We start from the raw sequence: 19373 nt of genomic DNA, 5'->3' as shown, positions 1-19373 counted from the left end.
TATAGTCCTGTGGCCTGATGAGACTACAGTCCTGTGGCCTGATGATACTACAGTCCTGTGGCCTGATGAAACTACAGTCCTGTGGCCTAAAGAGAGTACAGTCCTGTGGCCTGATGATACTACAGTCCTGTGGCCTGATGAGACTACAGTCCTGTGGCCTGATAAGACTACAGTCCTGTGGCCTAAAGAGACTACAGTCCTGTGGCCTGATGAGACTACAGTCCTGTGGCCTGATAAGACTACAGTCCTGTGGCCTAAAGAGAGTACAGTCCTGTGGCCCGATGACACTATAGTCCTGTGGCCTGATGAGACTACAGTCCTGTGGCCTGATGATACTACAGTCCTGTGGCCTGATGAAACTACAGTCCTGTGGCCTAAAGAGAGTACAGTCCTGTGGCCTGATGATACTACAGTCCTGTGGCCTAAAGAGAGTACAGTCCTGTGGCCTGATGAGAGTGAGATGAACTTGTGTGGCTCAGATGGTGTCCAGCATGTGTCAGGAGTAACAAGAACATCATGTCTTGCCTACAGTCGAGCATGGTATAGATATAGTAAAAATGCTGAAATTTGAGGGGTGTACTCACTTTCGTGAGATACTGTATCTATCCATCCATCCGTCGTTCTATCCATCTATCATTCTATCTATCCATCCATCCATCTATCGTTCTATTGATCCATCCATCTATCCGTCGCTCTATCTATCTATCTATCTATCTATCTACCCGTCATTCTATCTATCTATCCGTCATTCTATCTATCCATCCGTCATTCTATCTATCTATCTGTCATTCTATCTATCTATCCGTCATTCTATCTATCTATCTATCTATCTATCTATCTATCTATCTATCTATCTATCTATCTATCTATCTACCCGTCATTCTATCTATCTATCCGTCAGTCTATCTATCCATCCGTCATTCTATCTATCTATCTGTCATTCTATCCATCTATCTATCCGTCATTCTATCTATCTATCCGTCATTCTAACTATCTATCTATCCATCGGTCATTCTATCTATCTATCCATCCGTCATTCTATCTATCTATCCGTCATTCTATCTATCTATCGTCATTCTATCTATCTGTCATTCTATCTATCTGTCATTCTATCTATCTATCTGTCATTCTATCTATCTATCCGTCATTCTATCTATGTCATTCTATCTATCTATCTATCTATCTATCTATCTATCTATCTATCTATCTATCTATCTATCTATCTGTCCATCGTTCTATCTATCTATCTATCTATCTATCTATCTATCTATCTATCTATCTATCTATCTATCTATCTATCTATCTATCTATCTATCTATCTATCTATCTACCTATCTATCACCACACATGAACTCAGGATCACAAACACATTAAGTGCTCTTAATTGTCACAAATGTTGATTCTAATACTCAACTGCATAATAAACATGTTTAACGAGATGTGGGGAAAATGAAAGACAGAGACCAAGATAAATACATTTCAAACTCATTTATTAGCCGATATTCGTCCAGCAGCAGTAGGATGTGAGTGTTTTCATGTGTGTGAGTGTGTGTTAGATCTTGTTGAACGCCGCAACATCCACACTCTGAACCTGTAACACACAAAAACAAACACATCAAGCTTTACATGACACTTGAACTGTGCGCTAACGGCTTCAGTCCGCATGGGAACCAAGCGTGAATCTAACACTGAAGTGACTTAAACTGCAGTTCATCGACTGGCCACTAGAGAACGGCTGCAAAAAAGTCTCAATCCCCAGACTGATCTCATGAAATGGCGTATGTATGACACGCCAATTCGTATTTCCATTTTTGGCGTGCTATCAACACGCATAATCGCTTTTCAGCGTGTTTATCAACGCCTTTGACTTAACGTTATATTACTGTATTATGTATATATAGATATATGACCTACCCCAACCCCGTCCCTAAACCTACCCGTCACTGGGGTTAATACCATTTATGAGTGTTCTCCTACCATCCTAGGAAAAAAAAGATCGCTCCACAGATGTAGATATAGATTTTGCTTCGTTTCGCTCGGACATTTAACGGCGTACACATACACGCGGAATCACTCGGACATTTAATGGCGTAGACATACACGCAAAAGATTTCGGCGTGGACATACACGCGGATAGCTCAAAATGCGTATAGATAACACGCCACTTGACTTGAAAGTGGCGTGTATGTTTACGCAAAGTCATGATGTCATGTTGCAACTTTACAGCAGAATAAAACATGTTTACAGCCTGGTGCAAAAAGTGGTTTTGGTCTATATAGCTAATTTTTCCCTTCATGACGACTGTGAGGGGGGTGATTTTAGATGGAGGGGGTCATCCATCTAAATTACATTTAGCCTTAAAGTTCTGCATAATCAAGGGCGTGGCCACTTGAGTGACAGGTGGATTGCCGCTGATGTCACTACTAGCCGTTTGTCTGCTGTCTGTTAGCGTCACGTCACCTCAGCTAATCCGCCTCTGACCATTTTCGTTAATCCGGGAGTGACGCGCTGCCAAGATGGCGACGGCCGGCTCCGCCCACTTTGGGCTTCAAAAGTGCTCTTCAGAAACACTACGGGTGACGTCACGGACACTACGTTCATTGTTTTATGCAGTCTATGATGGGAACGTTACTCACGTAGTCCTCAAACTTGGTGATCTCCTCCTCTAGGAAGTCTGTTCCCACCTTGTCGTCTTCCACCACACAGTTTATCTGCAGTTTCTTGATGCCGTAACCCACAGGAACCAGTTTGGAAGCTCCCCACAGCAGCCCGTCCACCTGCACCGACCGCACACACTCCTCCAGCTTCTTCATGTCCGTCTCATCGTCCCACTGTTTCATTTAATTTAATATTCAACAATATTATTGATCTGCCTGCATTGACACCATTATATATATATATATATATATATATATATATATATATATATATATTAGGGGTGTTACGGTTCACAAAATTCACGGTTCGGTTCGATACGACACAGTGGTGTCACAGTTCGGTGCGTTTTCGATATGGCAAAAAGAAAGAAATGCCAGAGAAATTTCCTTGATTTTTAAAAAATTATTATTTATTTAAAAAAAAAACAAATTTTTCCTTGAAACTTTAAGTTTTATAATGGGGGACAATTTTTGAAGGTTGAACAAATAATGTTTTGGTCATCACATTAAATATAACATTTAAATATGATAATATTTGAGTTTTGAAGTGCTGGAAAAGATGTGTGATGTACTTGAAAGCATTTTACTATTTCTGCCAAACTTCCATTGTTACAGTGAGTGTTATTCCAGTAAATTCATGGTGAAAGTTGCTGATCTGTGGACTTAAAACCTATAACTAGTTCATTCATGGAACAATGTTTCTCCTGGTTTCCACGTCAGCACTGTTTGATCCGTGAATAACAGAGACATTTTAATGTTTCTCACTAGATCTCGCAGCGGTCCGTGAAGCGCGGAAATAATGAGTAGTGCAGTTTCGTTTCGCTTTCATTACGTTTGCCATTTTGGTCGCACTGAATCGTTTGGTTTGTAATGCGAATTGAACCGAAAGCCACGTGTATCGTAACACCCCTAACATATATATATATACATATTTTTTCATCCTACAAACTTTAGTAGTGTACAATATTGTATACAGAATTTACATCTTAATACATCCAAAACAAAAAGAAAACAAACAAACAAACATGCCAGAGTGTAAACTTGATTAATTAATCAGTCTGAAATCATTATAATGAGAACTGAACTGAGCTGGATGATGACATCACGGCTGTATATATAACTAAATTAATAACTTTTTTACAACAAACATCACTGAACTGTCATAAAGCTGACTATGATGCTATTTTCTACAGGAAGCAAACTTTGTTGCATTATTTTCCTGTTATCTCTGTAAATCTGCTTTGAAACAATCTGTATTTGTAAAAAGCACTATTTAAATAAAGGTGACATGAATGTGAACACAAGGACGACAGCATGAGAGTGAAACCCATCGTTTGAGACAAAAATATAGTTTAAAACAAACTTTGATGTTGGTTTGAAAGTGTGAGTGATTTTATGGTCATGTAGTCGATTGGACAAACACATAGATTGTCATGCGTGTAATTTCCCCCCCAAACAAGTTAAAGGGATAGTTCACCCAAAAATGTAAATTCTGTCAGTATTTACTCTCCCTCATGTTGTTCAACCCCGTAAGACCTTCGTTCATCTTCGGAACACGAATTAAGATATTTGTGATTAAATCTGAGAGCTGGATCACTCCTCCAAAGGCTGCTTCAGGGATTGAAACTTGCCAGCCCCGAAAAGTTATTAAAGACATCTTAAAAATAGTCCAAATGACTACAGTGGCTCAATCTTAAGTTTATCAAGCGACGAGAATACTTTTTGTGCGCAAAAACAAACAAAAATAACGACTTTATTTCAACTATTGATTTCCTTCTCTGTGGGCCTCGAGTGAGTTCACTAGTGTAACAGCGTAAGCTTCTGTTGTTGTACGCCACACGCATCACACACATGACCAGCGTCAGCCAATAGTGAGCCTATGAGTGACGTAGCTCTACGCTATCACACTAAGTTAACTGACTCGAGGCCCACAGAGAAGGAAATGAATAGTTGAAATAAAGTCGTTATTTTTGTTTGTTTTTGCGCACAAAAAGTATTCTCGTCGCTAAAGATTGAGATTAAGATTAATTTAAGATTGAGCCACTGTAGTCACTTGGACTATTTTAACAATGTATTGAAAGTGGGTCATATATGTAGTAGAATAGTATCATAAATTTCTAATTTGGGACCTTCTTGGCCGTTAAAGGCAGAAAATGACTTTTTAGTGCTTGTGGATTGTAGACAACAATCCCCATAGTGCATTGCAATGCTCAGCTCAGGAGACCACTCCCACTACAGAAGCTAGCTTAACTGCAAGATATTAACTGCAATGAACCTGCCACGTTAGCGTGTTAACAAAATGAAAATAAACTTACTTTACAGAAAGACGACCATTTGACCCTGTAGGCTTTGGCTGACGTTGCCAGTTGACCTTATATTCTAAAGTAGGTCTCCAGGACGCCGCTATCCATATGGGGTGTGAAACTCGGGTGAGCAACAACAAACACGTCCGTGTCATCCTCCAATTCCGTAGCACCGCTGGAATTCTCGGCAGCAGACAGACTCTTGTTCTGTGTCCATTGGTGCACAGTGAGAGCACGGCACCACCAATCTTCCCCAGCTCGAGCCATTGCGGGCTCCTCGTCCGCGGCAGGCAGATCGTCTGCATCGCCTGTGGTGACAGCAGCTTCAGCCGCCTCCGGTTCCTCCATAGCCCTCCGCTGCTCGTCGCTATACTGTGGCTCATAAAGGTAGCCACGAACATCCGTTTCTACCATAACTTCGTCAAAATCCAGATCCTCCATGATGCATCCGCCTGTGTATTCAGTACCTTCGTCCATATTTTCAAAAAGTTTCTCAGGGTGAAATCAAACGCACTGGCACTGACTACTGGCACTGGTCTGTTAGCGCATTAGGTCCAACCCCCTATGGGCGGTTTGAAAGGGTGGGAACTAGTGCTTGTAGTCTTCACAGAAATCCCCCCCTTTTACACTTCCTCCTACAATGAAGTAAAATGACGATTTTTGCGTCATTGTAGGAGGAAGTGAAAAAGGTAAATAGAGGATTTCTCTCGTCTGAGGGGAAAATGAAAGAGTGTTGCACGACCATTCAATAGTATGACTGGATTTCTAACAATAGAAATCTTAATGCAAATGGGTGGAGTGACCCTTTAATGACTTTTCGGGGAACAAGTGTCAATCCCTTAGAAGCCCATGCAGGAGTGATCCAGCTCTCAGATTTAATCAAAAATATCTTAATTTGTGTTCTGAAGATGAACAAAGGTCTTACGGGGTTAAAACAACATGAGGGTGAGTAAATACTGACAGAATTTTCATTTTTGGGTGAACTATCCCTTTAAGCGGAAAAGTTAACTCCGCCCCTCAGCCGATTCTAAAGATTTCATTGGTCATGTCAATCACAATACGGATTAAACCAAACACTAATCCCAAACCCTTCACCTAACCTTAACCAAAGAAATCAGCTGAACTGGTTTGAAAAAACAAACAAACAAGTAAAATCATTTCACGCCAAACACATAGCAACCACTCAGAAACCGTAGCAACTACCCAGAATACCCTAGCAACTACATTACAGGCGTGATTCCGCCCTGCAGCTGATTTCATTGGTTAAGGTTAGGTTGGAGGGTGGGGTTAGGGGTTAGTGTTACTAGGGTGTTCTACGTGGTTGCTAAGAGGTTGCAATAGTGTTCAGGGTAGTTGCAAGGACGTTGCAAGATGTTCACTAGGGTGTTCTGTGTGGTTGTTAGGGTGTTGCTAGAGGGTTCTAAATAACTCCTGGGTTGTTCTGGATGGTTGCTAGGGTGTTCTGGGTGGTTGTTAGGGCATTGCTAGAGAGATCTAGATAACTGCTGGGTTCTTCTGTAGGGTTGCTAGGCAGTTGCTAGGTTGCACTGTGTGGCTGTTAGGGCGTTGCTAGAAGGTTCTAGATAATGACTGGGTTGCTCTGTGTGGCTACTAGGTAGTTGTTAGGGTGTTCTGGAAGGTTGCTGGGTTAGTTGCTATTAGTATTGTTATTGTTAACAAATTAAATATTAAATTATTTTCAGTAACTGAAATCTGAAGGTTAAACGAAAATTAGAAATACCTGAAATAATTTCTAACTTGAAGTACTAATTTAGCTAAAAATTAAAAACAAAAATAAATTGACGCTATTTAGAAATATTTTGAAAAACAAAAACCAATATTTACTAAAACATACTAAACGTAAAAAAGAAAACTGAAAATGAAGAAATAAATAATACTGAAATAACACTGGTTTCTATTGTGTTCTTGGTGGTAGTTAAGGCGTTGCTACGATATTGCTATGTATTTTCGAGGTTGTTTCTATATGGTTGCTATATAAGGTGTTCAGTATTCTGTCAAGAACATGTTCAGGTCATGTATCACTCATTTTTTAATTTTTTAAAATTTTGTATAGAACTAAAAGTCAATAATATCATGATGCCATTATAAGAATAGCAATGATACCATTCCTGCAAGGTGTTATTTGGATCCTATCGCCGTCCCCAAAACATCAGCCTGATAGGCTTCAGCAAAAACACTTACAGGTTTGACGTCTAACAGGATGGATGATTTTGCGATGAGGACGGGCTTTTTGGCCTTTTTCGCGGCATATTCTTGCAGCCGCTGCTCTTTCAGTCTCTCGGCCTCCTCGTCCACCTCTTCATCGCTGCCGAACAGGTCGATGTCATCCTCCTCTTCTTTCACCGGAGCAGACGGGGCTTTCTGGGGGCCGGTCCCGTTAACGGTCGGTACCGATGAACGCTTCTCCAGCGCAGACACTCGACTCTCCATCTTACCGAGAGCACAACGCAGATCCTCCACCACTGACACACACAGAACGACAGCAATCAGATCTGCGTTTCTTAAAGGAAGTACCAGTGCTTGCAGAAGTGTAGTGTAATGTAAAATGCTGCTTTAATGCAAACATTTTGACATCACTGTTGTTCAGTTTGAATGATGAATGTGCTGGTGTTATTTGTTCATCTCAGGACTTTCTTTTTTAAATTTTATATAAGGTTTGCTACGACCAAATGCATGGGATTAGGAGAGATAAAGACAGCAATTCTGCATTCAAACAGGGTCATTATTGTTGACTAAAACTATTAAAAAGCTGAAATAAAATGAGTGCTGTACAACAATTTATTGTGATTAATCGCATCCAAAATAAAAGTTTGTGTTTATATAATATATGTGTGTGTACTGTGTATAATTATTTTGTATATATACACACATATGCATGTATATATTTAAGAAAAATGTGTTATTTATGTATAGAATATTTCGATTTATATATTATATAAATACAGTATATACATATGCAAATATTTCTTAAATATATACATGCATATGTGTGTATTTTTATATACAAAATAATTATACACAGTACACACACATACAGTATATTATGTAAACACAAACTATTATTTTGGATGCGATTAATCCTTGTCCAGCACTTATTATTATTATTAGATAAAAAACAAACTAACTGAAATAAGTTTGAGGACTTCAATTATTAACTGGAAATAAATAAAAGTTGAAAAAGAACAAATTAAACATACTGGTAAATAGTAATATTTAAAAAATAAAAATAAAATAAATATTAATAATATATTGCTCTATATTATAATATATATATATAAATAATACTAAAATAGCACTGCATGCAAACTGAAATTTAAATTTAAATAGTAATGTTCTAAAAGAGCAAAAATGAATAAAAATGACAAAAGCACTGTAAAATTACTAAATAATTAAGCTAAAATTTAAATATAAAAATAAAAGCTAATGCAAATAATTTATAAATAATATAATATTTAATAAATAATAGCATAATAACACTAGATGCAAACTTAGTTAAAATGAAACCTAAAAAGTAATTTTTTAAAAAAGAAGAAAAACTGACAAGAAAATGACAAAAGGACAGTAAAAAAATTTAAATTTAAAATAAAATTAAAACATAAAAACATAAAAATAAAAGCCAATTCAAAAATGTATATAAACTAAATAATACTAAAATAACTGTATGCAAACTGAAATAAAATAAAACCTAAATAGTAGAACAAAAAAGAACAAAAACTTGACAAAAGGATATAGTAAAATTACTAAAAATGAAACCAATTTATTTGTTTACAAATTTAATTTGTTATTGTTCTGCTGAAATCGAAATGTACTGATTTGTTAATTTGAGAATACTGAATACTTTTCCAATCTGTCCATTCATTCAAAAAAGTTACAAAAATGGAACCATGAAGGAACCAAAATTGGAATTAGGATTGTTAAATTCCATCCAAAATGCAATCTCTATAACAACATGTGAACACACAAACCTGTGTGTAGACTCTGGTTCTCGAGTTCCAGGTTCTTCATGCGTGCTGCGAGCTCCCCGTAATCAGCAGCGCTGCCTCCGCCACTCTACACACACACACACACACACACACACACACACACACACACACACACACACACACACACACACACACACACACACACACACACACACACACACACACACACACACACACACACACGTCACATTACAGTTCCCATCAGCCCCTGCTCTGATACACCACTGTTCAGTGTTCTAGATACAATTACACAAACACTACTAACAGAACGCACAAATACAGTCAACATGTTTCACAAAAACAAAATGAATTTTGCAACATTTTGTCAGAACTTATTTTACAGTTGAAGTTGGAAACTTCAATTTGATTAAGAATCTCAATCATGTTTCCAAACCCCTTTGATGTTGTTAATCATTTGCATGTCCGCGGTTCTCTGATGTCGGTTAATGGTTAACACGAATTTTTAGTGTAATACTTTTTGTTTATTATTTATTTTAATTTTACACATTAATTAATTATTTGCTTTTCATTAACTCAGACTCTGAACTCTGCATTTGTGTGTATACACATACTTTTCCAATACTCATTTAATGATTATTTTAATTTAATCCTTGCATGATACATTTTTAAATTCTGTTTGGTTAAAATGATGGTTCTCACTGAAAAAAAAAAAAAGACTAAAACAATAACGATACACTGTCTTATAGTTAATTTCAGAGCAAATACATACATACAGTACAGCCTGGAATAACATACAAACCAGGGTTATAGTTATATGCAGTCTGCTATGCAGACGACATTCAGATTTATGTTCCTATTAAACGGGCAGGAAAAAATTCACTCGAGCACCTTATGGCGTGTCTAGATGAAATAAAGAAGTGGATGTCTGCAAACTTCCTCAAATTAAATGAAAATAAAACAGAACTTTTACTCTTTGGTCCTTCAAAAAGTAGTTTTAATCACCTCGCTTTCTTTGCCAGTAAATACCTGTGTGAAAAATCTTGGCGTTTCATTAGATAGCTCCTTGAAACTGGATAAGCAAGTAAATTCTGTTGTCAGATGTTTTTTCCATTTACGTATGCTGACTAAAGTTAAGCCTTTTTCTATGTCCCCAAGCTTTTGAAAGGGTGATGCATGCTTTTCTGTCATCTCGACTGGACTATTGTAATTCTTTATATTATGGAATAAATTCAACTACTCTAATACGTCTTCAAATAGTCCAAAATGCAGCAGCGAGACTTTTAAAAGGCATTCGCAAACGGGAACATATTACCCCGATTCTAGCATCCCTCCAAAGGTTGCCGGTTCGTTTTAGGGTTGATTTTAAAATTATTTTATTTGTCTATAAGTGCCTAAATAACCTTGCTCCCCTCTATCTATCTGAGCTCTTAGAGCAATACAACCCTACCAGAGTTCTTAGGTCAGGCACACAGAAACTTTTATCTATACCACGGTACAGGTTGAAACACAGAGGTCATCGTGCCTTTGCCATTGCGGGCCCGACATTATGGAATAGCTTGCCTATTCATGTTCGTTCTGCATCTGACTTGTCAGACTTTTATTCAATTGCTTTTAATAACATGTAATTTGCTTTTAAATTTCTCTTTCTCTGTCTGTTGTGTTGTATTATATTGCCTATAGCACATTGGACAGCCTGTCTGTATAAATGGTGCTATATAAATAAATTTTGACTTTGACTTTATAGTTAACTAAAACCATCTCAACGATACTAAAATAACACTAATACAAACCTCACAACAAAGATGCAAGTGTACAAGTGTTTGCTCTCAGCAAAATCAAACCTTCCACAGCAAAATACACACGAAACATGACAATAAATCCACACAGGAATGCATGCATAACAGTCTTCTGAAACTTCCTAAAACAACATGCATGCGAGCATGCACACGCTTCGACTTTGACGTGAGCTGCTTTGGTGTGTGTTTCTAGCTGATGGCTTTCACACACACACACACACTTACAGGAGAGGAGCGGTGGGAGGGGTTTGATATTTTAGGGGCGGGGCCTCTACTCGGCTGCAAGGTTGTCTTCAGCTACAGGAGAGATCATTTTTAAGTACAGATGAAGGAAGTCAACAGATGATTTAAAGTCCTCCTGTGGTGAAAATCCAGCTTTTAATGCTGTTTATATGTCTATGTGATGTTTTTAATATGTTTTAAGACAAACCATGTGTAAATTCATAAGTCGACAGCATTGCTGAGTATTTTCTGCTTAAAACTGCAGTGAACCAAAGACAGTCTCAAAAACACGCTTTGAAATCGCTGGTGTTTCTGACGTCACAAACTACCTTGTAACCAATCAGATCAACGTGTGATCGTCAACGAGTGGATCTCTGAGTGAGTGAGTGAGTGGAGGCGGAGCTCATTTGCATATTCATAGAACCGCACATACTAAATGAGGGTGTCGAGTTACATTCAAGCTATTTTAAGGCATGATGATTTTTTTTTCACGGAAAAAACATTTAAATATGTCATTTTGGTGATCAAATATGAGTTTTAAGGGATACAATTGTTGACTACAAGGGGAATTTAAAGAAAAAGATCTGGGGCTTCGTTCTCAAACCTAGTGAGCCGCCTACATAGACACCATATCAGAGACATGCTCATGACCAAAGGATAATCATAATATAAAACATAATCACATTTCCTTCTCAGACAGCTCACTAATGTTTCGGAACAGAATAGAACTGCACAATTAATCGAGATAAAACTGCATATAAACTGAAACATGAAAGTGTCATTTGTTTTATTGTACTGAGGAAACAAACACTTACGACACTGAAGAACTCAAATCTGAACAGCGCTGAGACGGTCTTTCGTGACATTTGACTTCTCCACTGTAATAAAACTCATACCGCCTAATACAGCGCAGTGATTGATTCGATTGAAAGAGTTCATTCTCATGAATAATGCAGAGAAAAGCTCAGAATATGATGACGCAGACGCATACTCTCCAGCCATTAGAATTAGAGTTAATCCACACAGAATTAGCATATAAACCTCACTTTTCATGACGTTGGTTCAACTTCGCTTTTTAAACTGGAAGAATAAAATGGTTCAAAAAAAGGAAAAGTAACCACTTTTCCCTTAATAATAAAAAAACCTTATGATTGCTTTTGTTGTTTTCATTGATGTGAAACCTGTACACGTTAAAATCTCAAAAAAAATTGTTTTAGGGTTTCATGACCCTTTTTTCATGAATGAATGAATGAATGGAGCAATTTGTTCCAAAATAAAAGCTCAATGGTGTGTGTGTATTTTTATATATATATATACACACACACAATGCTGCTTAAAAGTTTGTGAACCCCTTGCAGAATCTGTGAAAATGTGAATAATTCTAATAAAATAAGAGGGATCATGCAAAATGCACTTGAACAGGGTCTTTTTCATATAAATTCAGCTATTTTTTGTCTTGTGGACTATATGTAAATATCTTTTATGTAAAATATGTTATTCAGGACAGTAATAAATAAATAAAAATTACTTGCATTTTGTATGATCCCTATTATTTTGTTTAAATTCTGCAAGGGGTTCACAAACTTTCAAGCAGCACTGTATATATATATATATATATTATGTATTTGTATAATTAATTGCAATCGCAATTATTATCAGGAGAGCAATATATTTATTTTTTCCTGATAAAAATTGTGATATATCTCGCAATTTGATTCCCCCGTCCCAAATTGTGCAGCCCTAGAAAAGAGCTTGTTTGTACCCCTCTTAGAGTAATCATAGGGTTTGGTTCAACTCACCCCAGCGAGAGATTTCTGGATGTTTTCTCGTGCTCTAGCGATGTCCTGAAGAATACTGTTAGCTCCTGTGTCCTGAGACGAGAGAGAGAAACAACAGTGTGTGCTGGTATAGAGCAAGTGTTTCTGTAGCTTAAACAGTGAAGCAGTGCTAGCAACGGTAAGGTCATGGGTTCAGTTCCCTGGGAATGAATGAATCTTTAGATAAAAGCATCTGCCAAATGCATAAAATTAATTAAACGTAAATTTGGAATGGACTCATTGCCAACTATTTTTCTAAAATATCATGTGGAATAGTAGTATAAGCATACTTTTCTGTGCATTTATTTTCATTTTTATTTTTATTAGGATCCTCATTAGCGGCCCATTTAATGGCAGCTAATCTTCCTGGGGTCCTCTTTAAAATATTCACAGCATAAAATTATGCAAAGCAATAACAACACAAATTACAATCAAAAAGAATTCAAACATTGCAATTACATGCAAAATATTACCATGTAAAATAACATAACAATTTCCAGCTTTCACGAGGTCATTTGCAGCAATTCCTGGGTTACTGTCCTCTTAAATTTATATTTGTTCTGAATTCTGCGTGATGAGACAGAGAGTCGATTCCAAATAAATATTGCTCTATAAAGTGATTTGCGTTTCAAAAAAATGTGCATTCTGATGCAATAGTACAAGTTGATCATGTTAATGGTGACCCTGGACCACAATACCAGTCATTTTTTTTTTTTTTTGATTTATAGATCATATGAAAGCTGAATAAATAAGCTTTCCATTGATGTATGGTTTATTAGAATAGGACTGTTTGAAAATTTGGAATCTGAGGGTGCAAAAAAAATTCGAAACATTGAGAAAATCACCTTTAAAATTGTCTATTAATGTTCACGATTTTGCTGCATCCACTCATAAAAATATATATATTTTTATATATTTACGGTAGGAAATTTACTAAATATCTTCATGGAACATGATCTTTACTTAATATCCTAATGATTTTTGGCATAAAAGAAAATCGATAATTTTGACCCATGCAATGTATTGTTGGCTATTGCTACAAATATACCTGTGCGACATGTGACATGGTTTTGTGATCCAGGGTCACATGTGAGACGTCTCTGGATTTTATAACCTGTTTGTGCTGTGTAGGTCCGTTCATCTGCTCGTAAAACCGTCGTTCTGCTTCATCGTAACGCGGCTTATCGAACCAGATCCTCTCCTGCGCCAAACAGTCCGCTGCAGTCATCCTGCACAAACACACACAAAACCTGTAACAACCCAACTAAATACAGTAAATGATCAGTGTTAACGAGATGAACATTTGATTTTCTATATATTTGGCCTTGATGAAGATGAAAGGATGTTTGAGATCAACTGTGTGGTACACACCTCAGGACTAGTTTTTATTTAAATATTTCAATCAGATGATATTATTTTTTACAATCAATGTAACAAGTTCATCCACCCCAAAAATGTACTAAGAATTATGAACATAATAAGAAATTATTAAATTATAAAGCGATTTATTAAATAAATCCAAATGCAATATTTTCCTTTAGTTTAACTAGATGTCCTGAAATAACTAAAACTTAATAAAAATGAAACAACAAACTTACTAAAAGAATAAAATGAAAATGGAAAATGAAAACGAACCCCAAAACTAGTATATGGACATAATACTAATAATATTAAATGTTAATGCAATGCAACCATGCAAAAATGACATCAACAGAACAAATGAAAAAAAAACTAAATGAATACAAAACTGAACTCAGACAAATTAATCTTTCAAGCCAACACAACGGACAAAACGCAACAAGAATGAATGTGTAAAGAGATCAAAGAAAGAAAAAAATGCAATGAAGAAGATGGACAAAAGAAGTAGAAAAGGTTGTAAACATATTGCATGTGAATAAAATGGTAGAGATTGATGTTACCTGAGAGTAAAACATTGCTTAAAAGGGATCGTTTAACAAAAATAGTAAATTCTGTCATGGATTACTGCCCCGCATGTCGTTCCAAACCTGTACGACTTCCTTTCCTCCAGGGAACACGAAATAAATGATTTGTAGGATGTTCAAGAAACATAAGTAATGCAGGTTTGGAGCGACATGAGGGAGTGAACTAACTCAAATGTGCGAGGAAAGTGTGTGCAATCTTTCTGGAGAAGAGAGTCATACTTCTGCTTCCGGCTAGAATGGTTTACAGATGTTTTGAGGGATGTCGCCGCAGCTCCTTCATAGAAACGAGTCTCCGCCTCCACATAGCGACCACGATCAAGCCACACCCTCTCGCTGTCGGCATGCAAGAAATAACACATCGCTGCTCCTTGCTTGGTTCTTACAACATCAGAATCCCGGCGATCGCAAACCACAGGCTTTTTTTCTGCGTTATTTCGCCGCTTTGAGCTCGATTCATCGCTACTGGTTTTCGGTGGCGAGTTGCGGCTGTACAGGTTCTGATAGAAAGACGCCTCGGCTCTATCGAAAAGAGGTTTCTGTAGCCACACCCCCATTGGGGGTGGAGTCAGGCAAGGAAGGCCGTTGATTGGCTTTGAAGCAGGTGTGGGCGGAGTCGGGGTTTGTGATTGGTAGCCCTCGTCGCTGGGCGTTTGGCAGTTGGGTTGTAGTTTGAGAGATCTTGGTTGATTGGGAAACCGGCCCACAAACTTGCTCTCGGCTTGGTCAAAGTTGGGTTTGTTGACCCACACGTCTTGAACGACATGATGACAAGCCTCTTGGCCTCGATGGCCACAGGTTTCCGGCTTTCGTGTCGAATTGGAAAAGCTCGCAGGAGAAGTCGTGCCATTTTGCTCCTGCAAGAGTCGTACGTAGTAAAGGCTCTCCGCTCTCTCGTACGCGCCGCGGTTGAACCAGACCGACGAACTCTCCGATCTCAAACCCTCGAGAGCCGCGCTGGACAACCACCCCTCGGCACCGTTCGGCTGGCGTTCGGAAGATCCCGACTGATTCAAAGAAGAATTTCGGCGGCTTCTGTTGCGCATTTTCTTGTGTCCAGAAATATAGAGGAAGAGGATTGATAAATAAATGAAAAAGAGGAAAAGGAGAGTGACAGGGAACTGGAGAATTAATTACACAGCAATAGGTTAACGTTAAACATGAAGTGTGTAAATTGTGCAAATCTGTTTTTAGGGCTTGTTTACACCTGGTGTTAAGATGCGTTTTGGTTGATCGGATCACAAGTGGACGAGCGAGACATAATTCCCGTTTAAACCTGATGTTTTAATCCGTTTCTTTTGTCCACTTTCAACCACTTCTGTCCTGAAGTGGAGCGTCTATGGGCGGGTAAATATATGGGCTTTTTCAGATCTTTCCATCTAATGGACAAAACAAAATTGTGCAATTTACACATAAACACACTGGACAGTCCCTCCATAAAAACGCGATCGCATAATTCAATGCATAATCAGCCAAAGTCTGTATATTTATGCGGGGCTTGCATGATTTCATAATCCCCGCATTTTCGTTGCAAAAAAGTCACATATATCTTAGCAGAAAGTTGAAAAATGTTTCATTCACTTCACACAAGAGCATCAATTTTCCCCTGTTGCCATGGCAACGTTATGAAGTGACGTAATTACGCGATGTGAACATCATCGAAAAGCTGTAAAACACGAAGCACACATTTTATTTTTTTATATTTTATTTATTCATTTTTACAGAAGTTGTAGCATATTCCTTTTGTAAAGCTACCGAACTTGTTTGACTCATCAATGTTTTGTAAGTTTGAGCCGTGTGTTTATTAAGGTCTGAAATAAAACAAGATGAGAACTTAAATATTCCAGCACTTTCTTTGATGTAGTATGCTTGCTTATCATAGGAAGTAATAAGAAATGACTCTTTACATTAAGGTAGTTGCCTAGTGAGAACAGGGTGTTGGGGGAATCACTTTTTTTTCTCTTTTTCATCAAACCGCAGTTTTTGCAGATCATCGCATAAAATTGCATAAATATCCCGCATATTCCATTGCATTTTTTAAGAAAACGTGTCGCATAATCAAGGATTTTTGCCCACAACAATCACAAAAAAACTCCGCATTTTTCTGGAAGGACTGACTGGAAATGACAGGAAAACATACGGAGAGCAGCAGCTTTAGTTTCTGCACTGACACCCTCGAGACCAGCCGAACACTGAGAGTGTGTGTTAAAAATCAGGAACGATGAGAGAACATTGTGTTTGGTACGTTTTTTATCTTCAAACCAAACTTGGGTCTTCAGCCGACAACGATTAAATCCCGCCTGGCTAGTGCGCTTCCCATAATGTTTCAGTCAGTAGGCGTCTTTTGTGGCTTGTGCGTTTTCGACTACCTCGGGAAGTGGTCGACAAGCTTAAAACGTTTTAGACCCCATTTACACCTTTATTTAAAATCGTCCACTTGTGACCCGATCGACCAAAATGCATTTTAATACCTGTGTAAAAAGGGCCTTAGTTTGAGAGCAAATTAGCAAACATAACCTATGTTTCTTTAAGGTCATGCAACAAAAGTAGTAGTACAAATCCAATGGTTACTATTACTAGCACACAACACAAATTTAAATTGAAAAAAAAAAAGTGTTTGAGAAACTGGTTTGGATTGGATTTTTTTTTTACTATTTGATTTGGTACAGCAAAAATTACACACTTCAGTTTTAAAGACAGAACAAAAGACACACACACACACACACACACACACACACACACACACACACACACACACACACACACACACACACACACACACACACACACACACACACACACACACACACACACACACAATTATGGTTGCATTAGATTTAAACACTGAGCTTTACAATGAAGTCAAGCTGAAAATGAATAAAAAGAAGGAAACTCAAAGAAAGGACAATCGTATTTATAAAAATGGCCAAAACACCCACTCAAATCCATCATGGGACAAATAATATGAGCCAAATCCCACATCCAGCATGCTGATGGGAGACAGTTTGTCCAAACTCACCTTCAGCAAACAGGAAAAGCGACCAAACAAAACAGTATGTCGCTGAACTCGTTCTTCTCATCCAGACAGAGGCAAGTAATAAACCATAATGAGAAAAGTATATCTATATTGAATTTCACAAGAGGACTTCAATCCTACATGCCCTTACACAGAAGCTCTGTATGTGATGGAATCAGATGAAAGATCAGATCACTTTGATATATTATGTACAGTGGTACTGAATGATTACTATAGTATATGTCCAAATACATGGTACAGTGTGAATAAGAGTATATTTCTTGTACTACTTTGTTAGTATAGAATGACTGGACTGACCAAATAAAAGGTCATTGTTTGGATTTAAATATGCAAATGCTTAAGTGTCTATGATTGGATAATTATTTCTATGATTATTGTTTCTATCATGTTATATGTATATTAGCTTTTCATTTCTTAAACAACCATGAAGGAAGACACATCATGGTCATATTTCAGGATGATAATGTCAAGATTCATCAGGCGCAGATTGTGAAAGAATAGTTGGGAGGGAGAATCTAAAAAATAAGAACTAGTATGAAGAAAATAGATACTAGTATGTTTTAAGGATTCAATGTTAATACAGATTACCATGATTTTACATTAGAGAACAGTTTAGTTTATGGTGACCATGACTGTCAAGATCTGAACCTGATATTAGGGGAAATGGACTAATGTGGATTTTCTCATTAAAGCCTAATGACTCATTTCGTTGGTTCAAAAAGAAAAAGGTGATATCTAGAGATCATTAAATCATAAAATCTGTAGAAATCCTTGGTTTACCAAGAGATCATCAGATTAAACATGAGATGCGTCATTATTCAAGATAATCTGTCTGGACTTCCTGCACATGGGGGTGTCAGGCCCATGAAAACCAAAACACTAGATATTTATAGAAGATTAAACGGACTTTCATTATGACAGTGAATTTAACATCAGCACGAGCTTTCTATCAGGTAACAATCATATTGATTATTCTTACATGAATAAATAAACAGATGAATGCCGTGTAACCGGCTTTTGAACACCCCGTACATTTACAGGACAGCAGTATTCAATCATTTAAACAAAGAAATACAACAAAAGAACATAAACACCATCATTTTTTAAACATATACTCACTTTAAACGCTTTAGTTAGTGCTGTATGAATGAATCGCTGCTGCTCGCTGCGCGCTCACGGAACAGAAGGAGCGAGCGCGACTCGAGCGAACCATTCGTGCTCACGAGTGGGGGAGACCATTACCACAAAACACCCATAAAACTGATAAACATTACTCCAATGAAGCTTACGTGTATTTGTAATCAATAGATACGTTTTTATTTCTGTATACTTATAGACATATAATACAATAGTTGGGTAGAAGGCTTTTTAAAATATAGTTCGTTATGACATTTTACCACATGGTACATTCCTCACTGTTTCCCAGCGCGACTGCGTACATGACGCCATCAAATGATGGGAAAGGCCCATTTCTGAGGAAATACTGTATCTTCTCCACATAGAATGACTATCATTTTATAATCATTATATAGATCAGTGATCTGCTCCTTTTGTGGAAACAAGAGTGAAAGAACTGGTACATAATTGTTTTTAAATTTAAACTATAATATAATTCTTAACGACATTTTATATAAAC

General features: G+C 37.4%; 2 protein-coding genes across 3 annotated transcripts; both read right to left on the bottom strand.

Annotated features, from left to right (window-relative positions):
* Window positions 1-1473: 1473 nt before the first annotated feature.
* LOC143741277 (elongation factor 1-delta-like) lies at window positions 1474-18943 on the bottom strand. 2 transcript variants are annotated; one of them, XM_077233701.1, is made up of 8 exons: window positions 18857-18943; window positions 13875-13989; window positions 12743-12814; window positions 10947-11018; window positions 8947-9031; window positions 7163-7443; window positions 2637-2831; window positions 1474-1591 (listed from the first exon to the last, which is right to left on the bottom strand). In XM_077233701.1, exons 2-8 carry the CDS (start codon window positions 13986-13988, stop codon window positions 1553-1555), a joined length of 858 nt encoding a protein of 285 aa, XP_077089816.1. In that variant the 5' UTR covers window position 13989; window positions 18857-18943; the 3' UTR covers window positions 1474-1552. The 2 variants fall into 2 exon arrangements, with proteins under 2 accessions (XP_077089816.1, XP_077089817.1); XM_077233702.1 differs by lacking the exon at window positions 10947-11018.
* Window positions 14687-17772, bottom strand: LOC143741275 (uncharacterized). The gene is made up of 2 exons (XM_077233699.1): window positions 17720-17772; window positions 14687-15749 (listed from the first exon to the last, which is right to left on the bottom strand). The coding sequence occupies exon 2, from the start codon at window positions 15744-15746 to the stop codon at window positions 14820-14822; it is 927 nt and encodes a 308-aa protein (XP_077089814.1). The 5' UTR covers window positions 15747-15749; window positions 17720-17772; the 3' UTR covers window positions 14687-14819.
* Window positions 18944-19373: the final 430 nt, after the last annotated feature.

Source organism: Siphateles boraxobius, unplaced genomic scaffold (genome assembly GCF_051911475.1).
Source record: "Siphateles boraxobius isolate OS27281-9 unplaced genomic scaffold, OSU_SipBor_1 183, whole genome shotgun sequence".
In the NCBI taxonomy this organism is placed as follows: domain Eukaryota; kingdom Metazoa; phylum Chordata; class Actinopteri; order Cypriniformes; family Leuciscidae; genus Siphateles; species Siphateles boraxobius.
The sequence above is the reverse complement of the archived record's forward strand: the minus strand, read 5'-3'. Positions and strand labels throughout refer to the sequence as shown.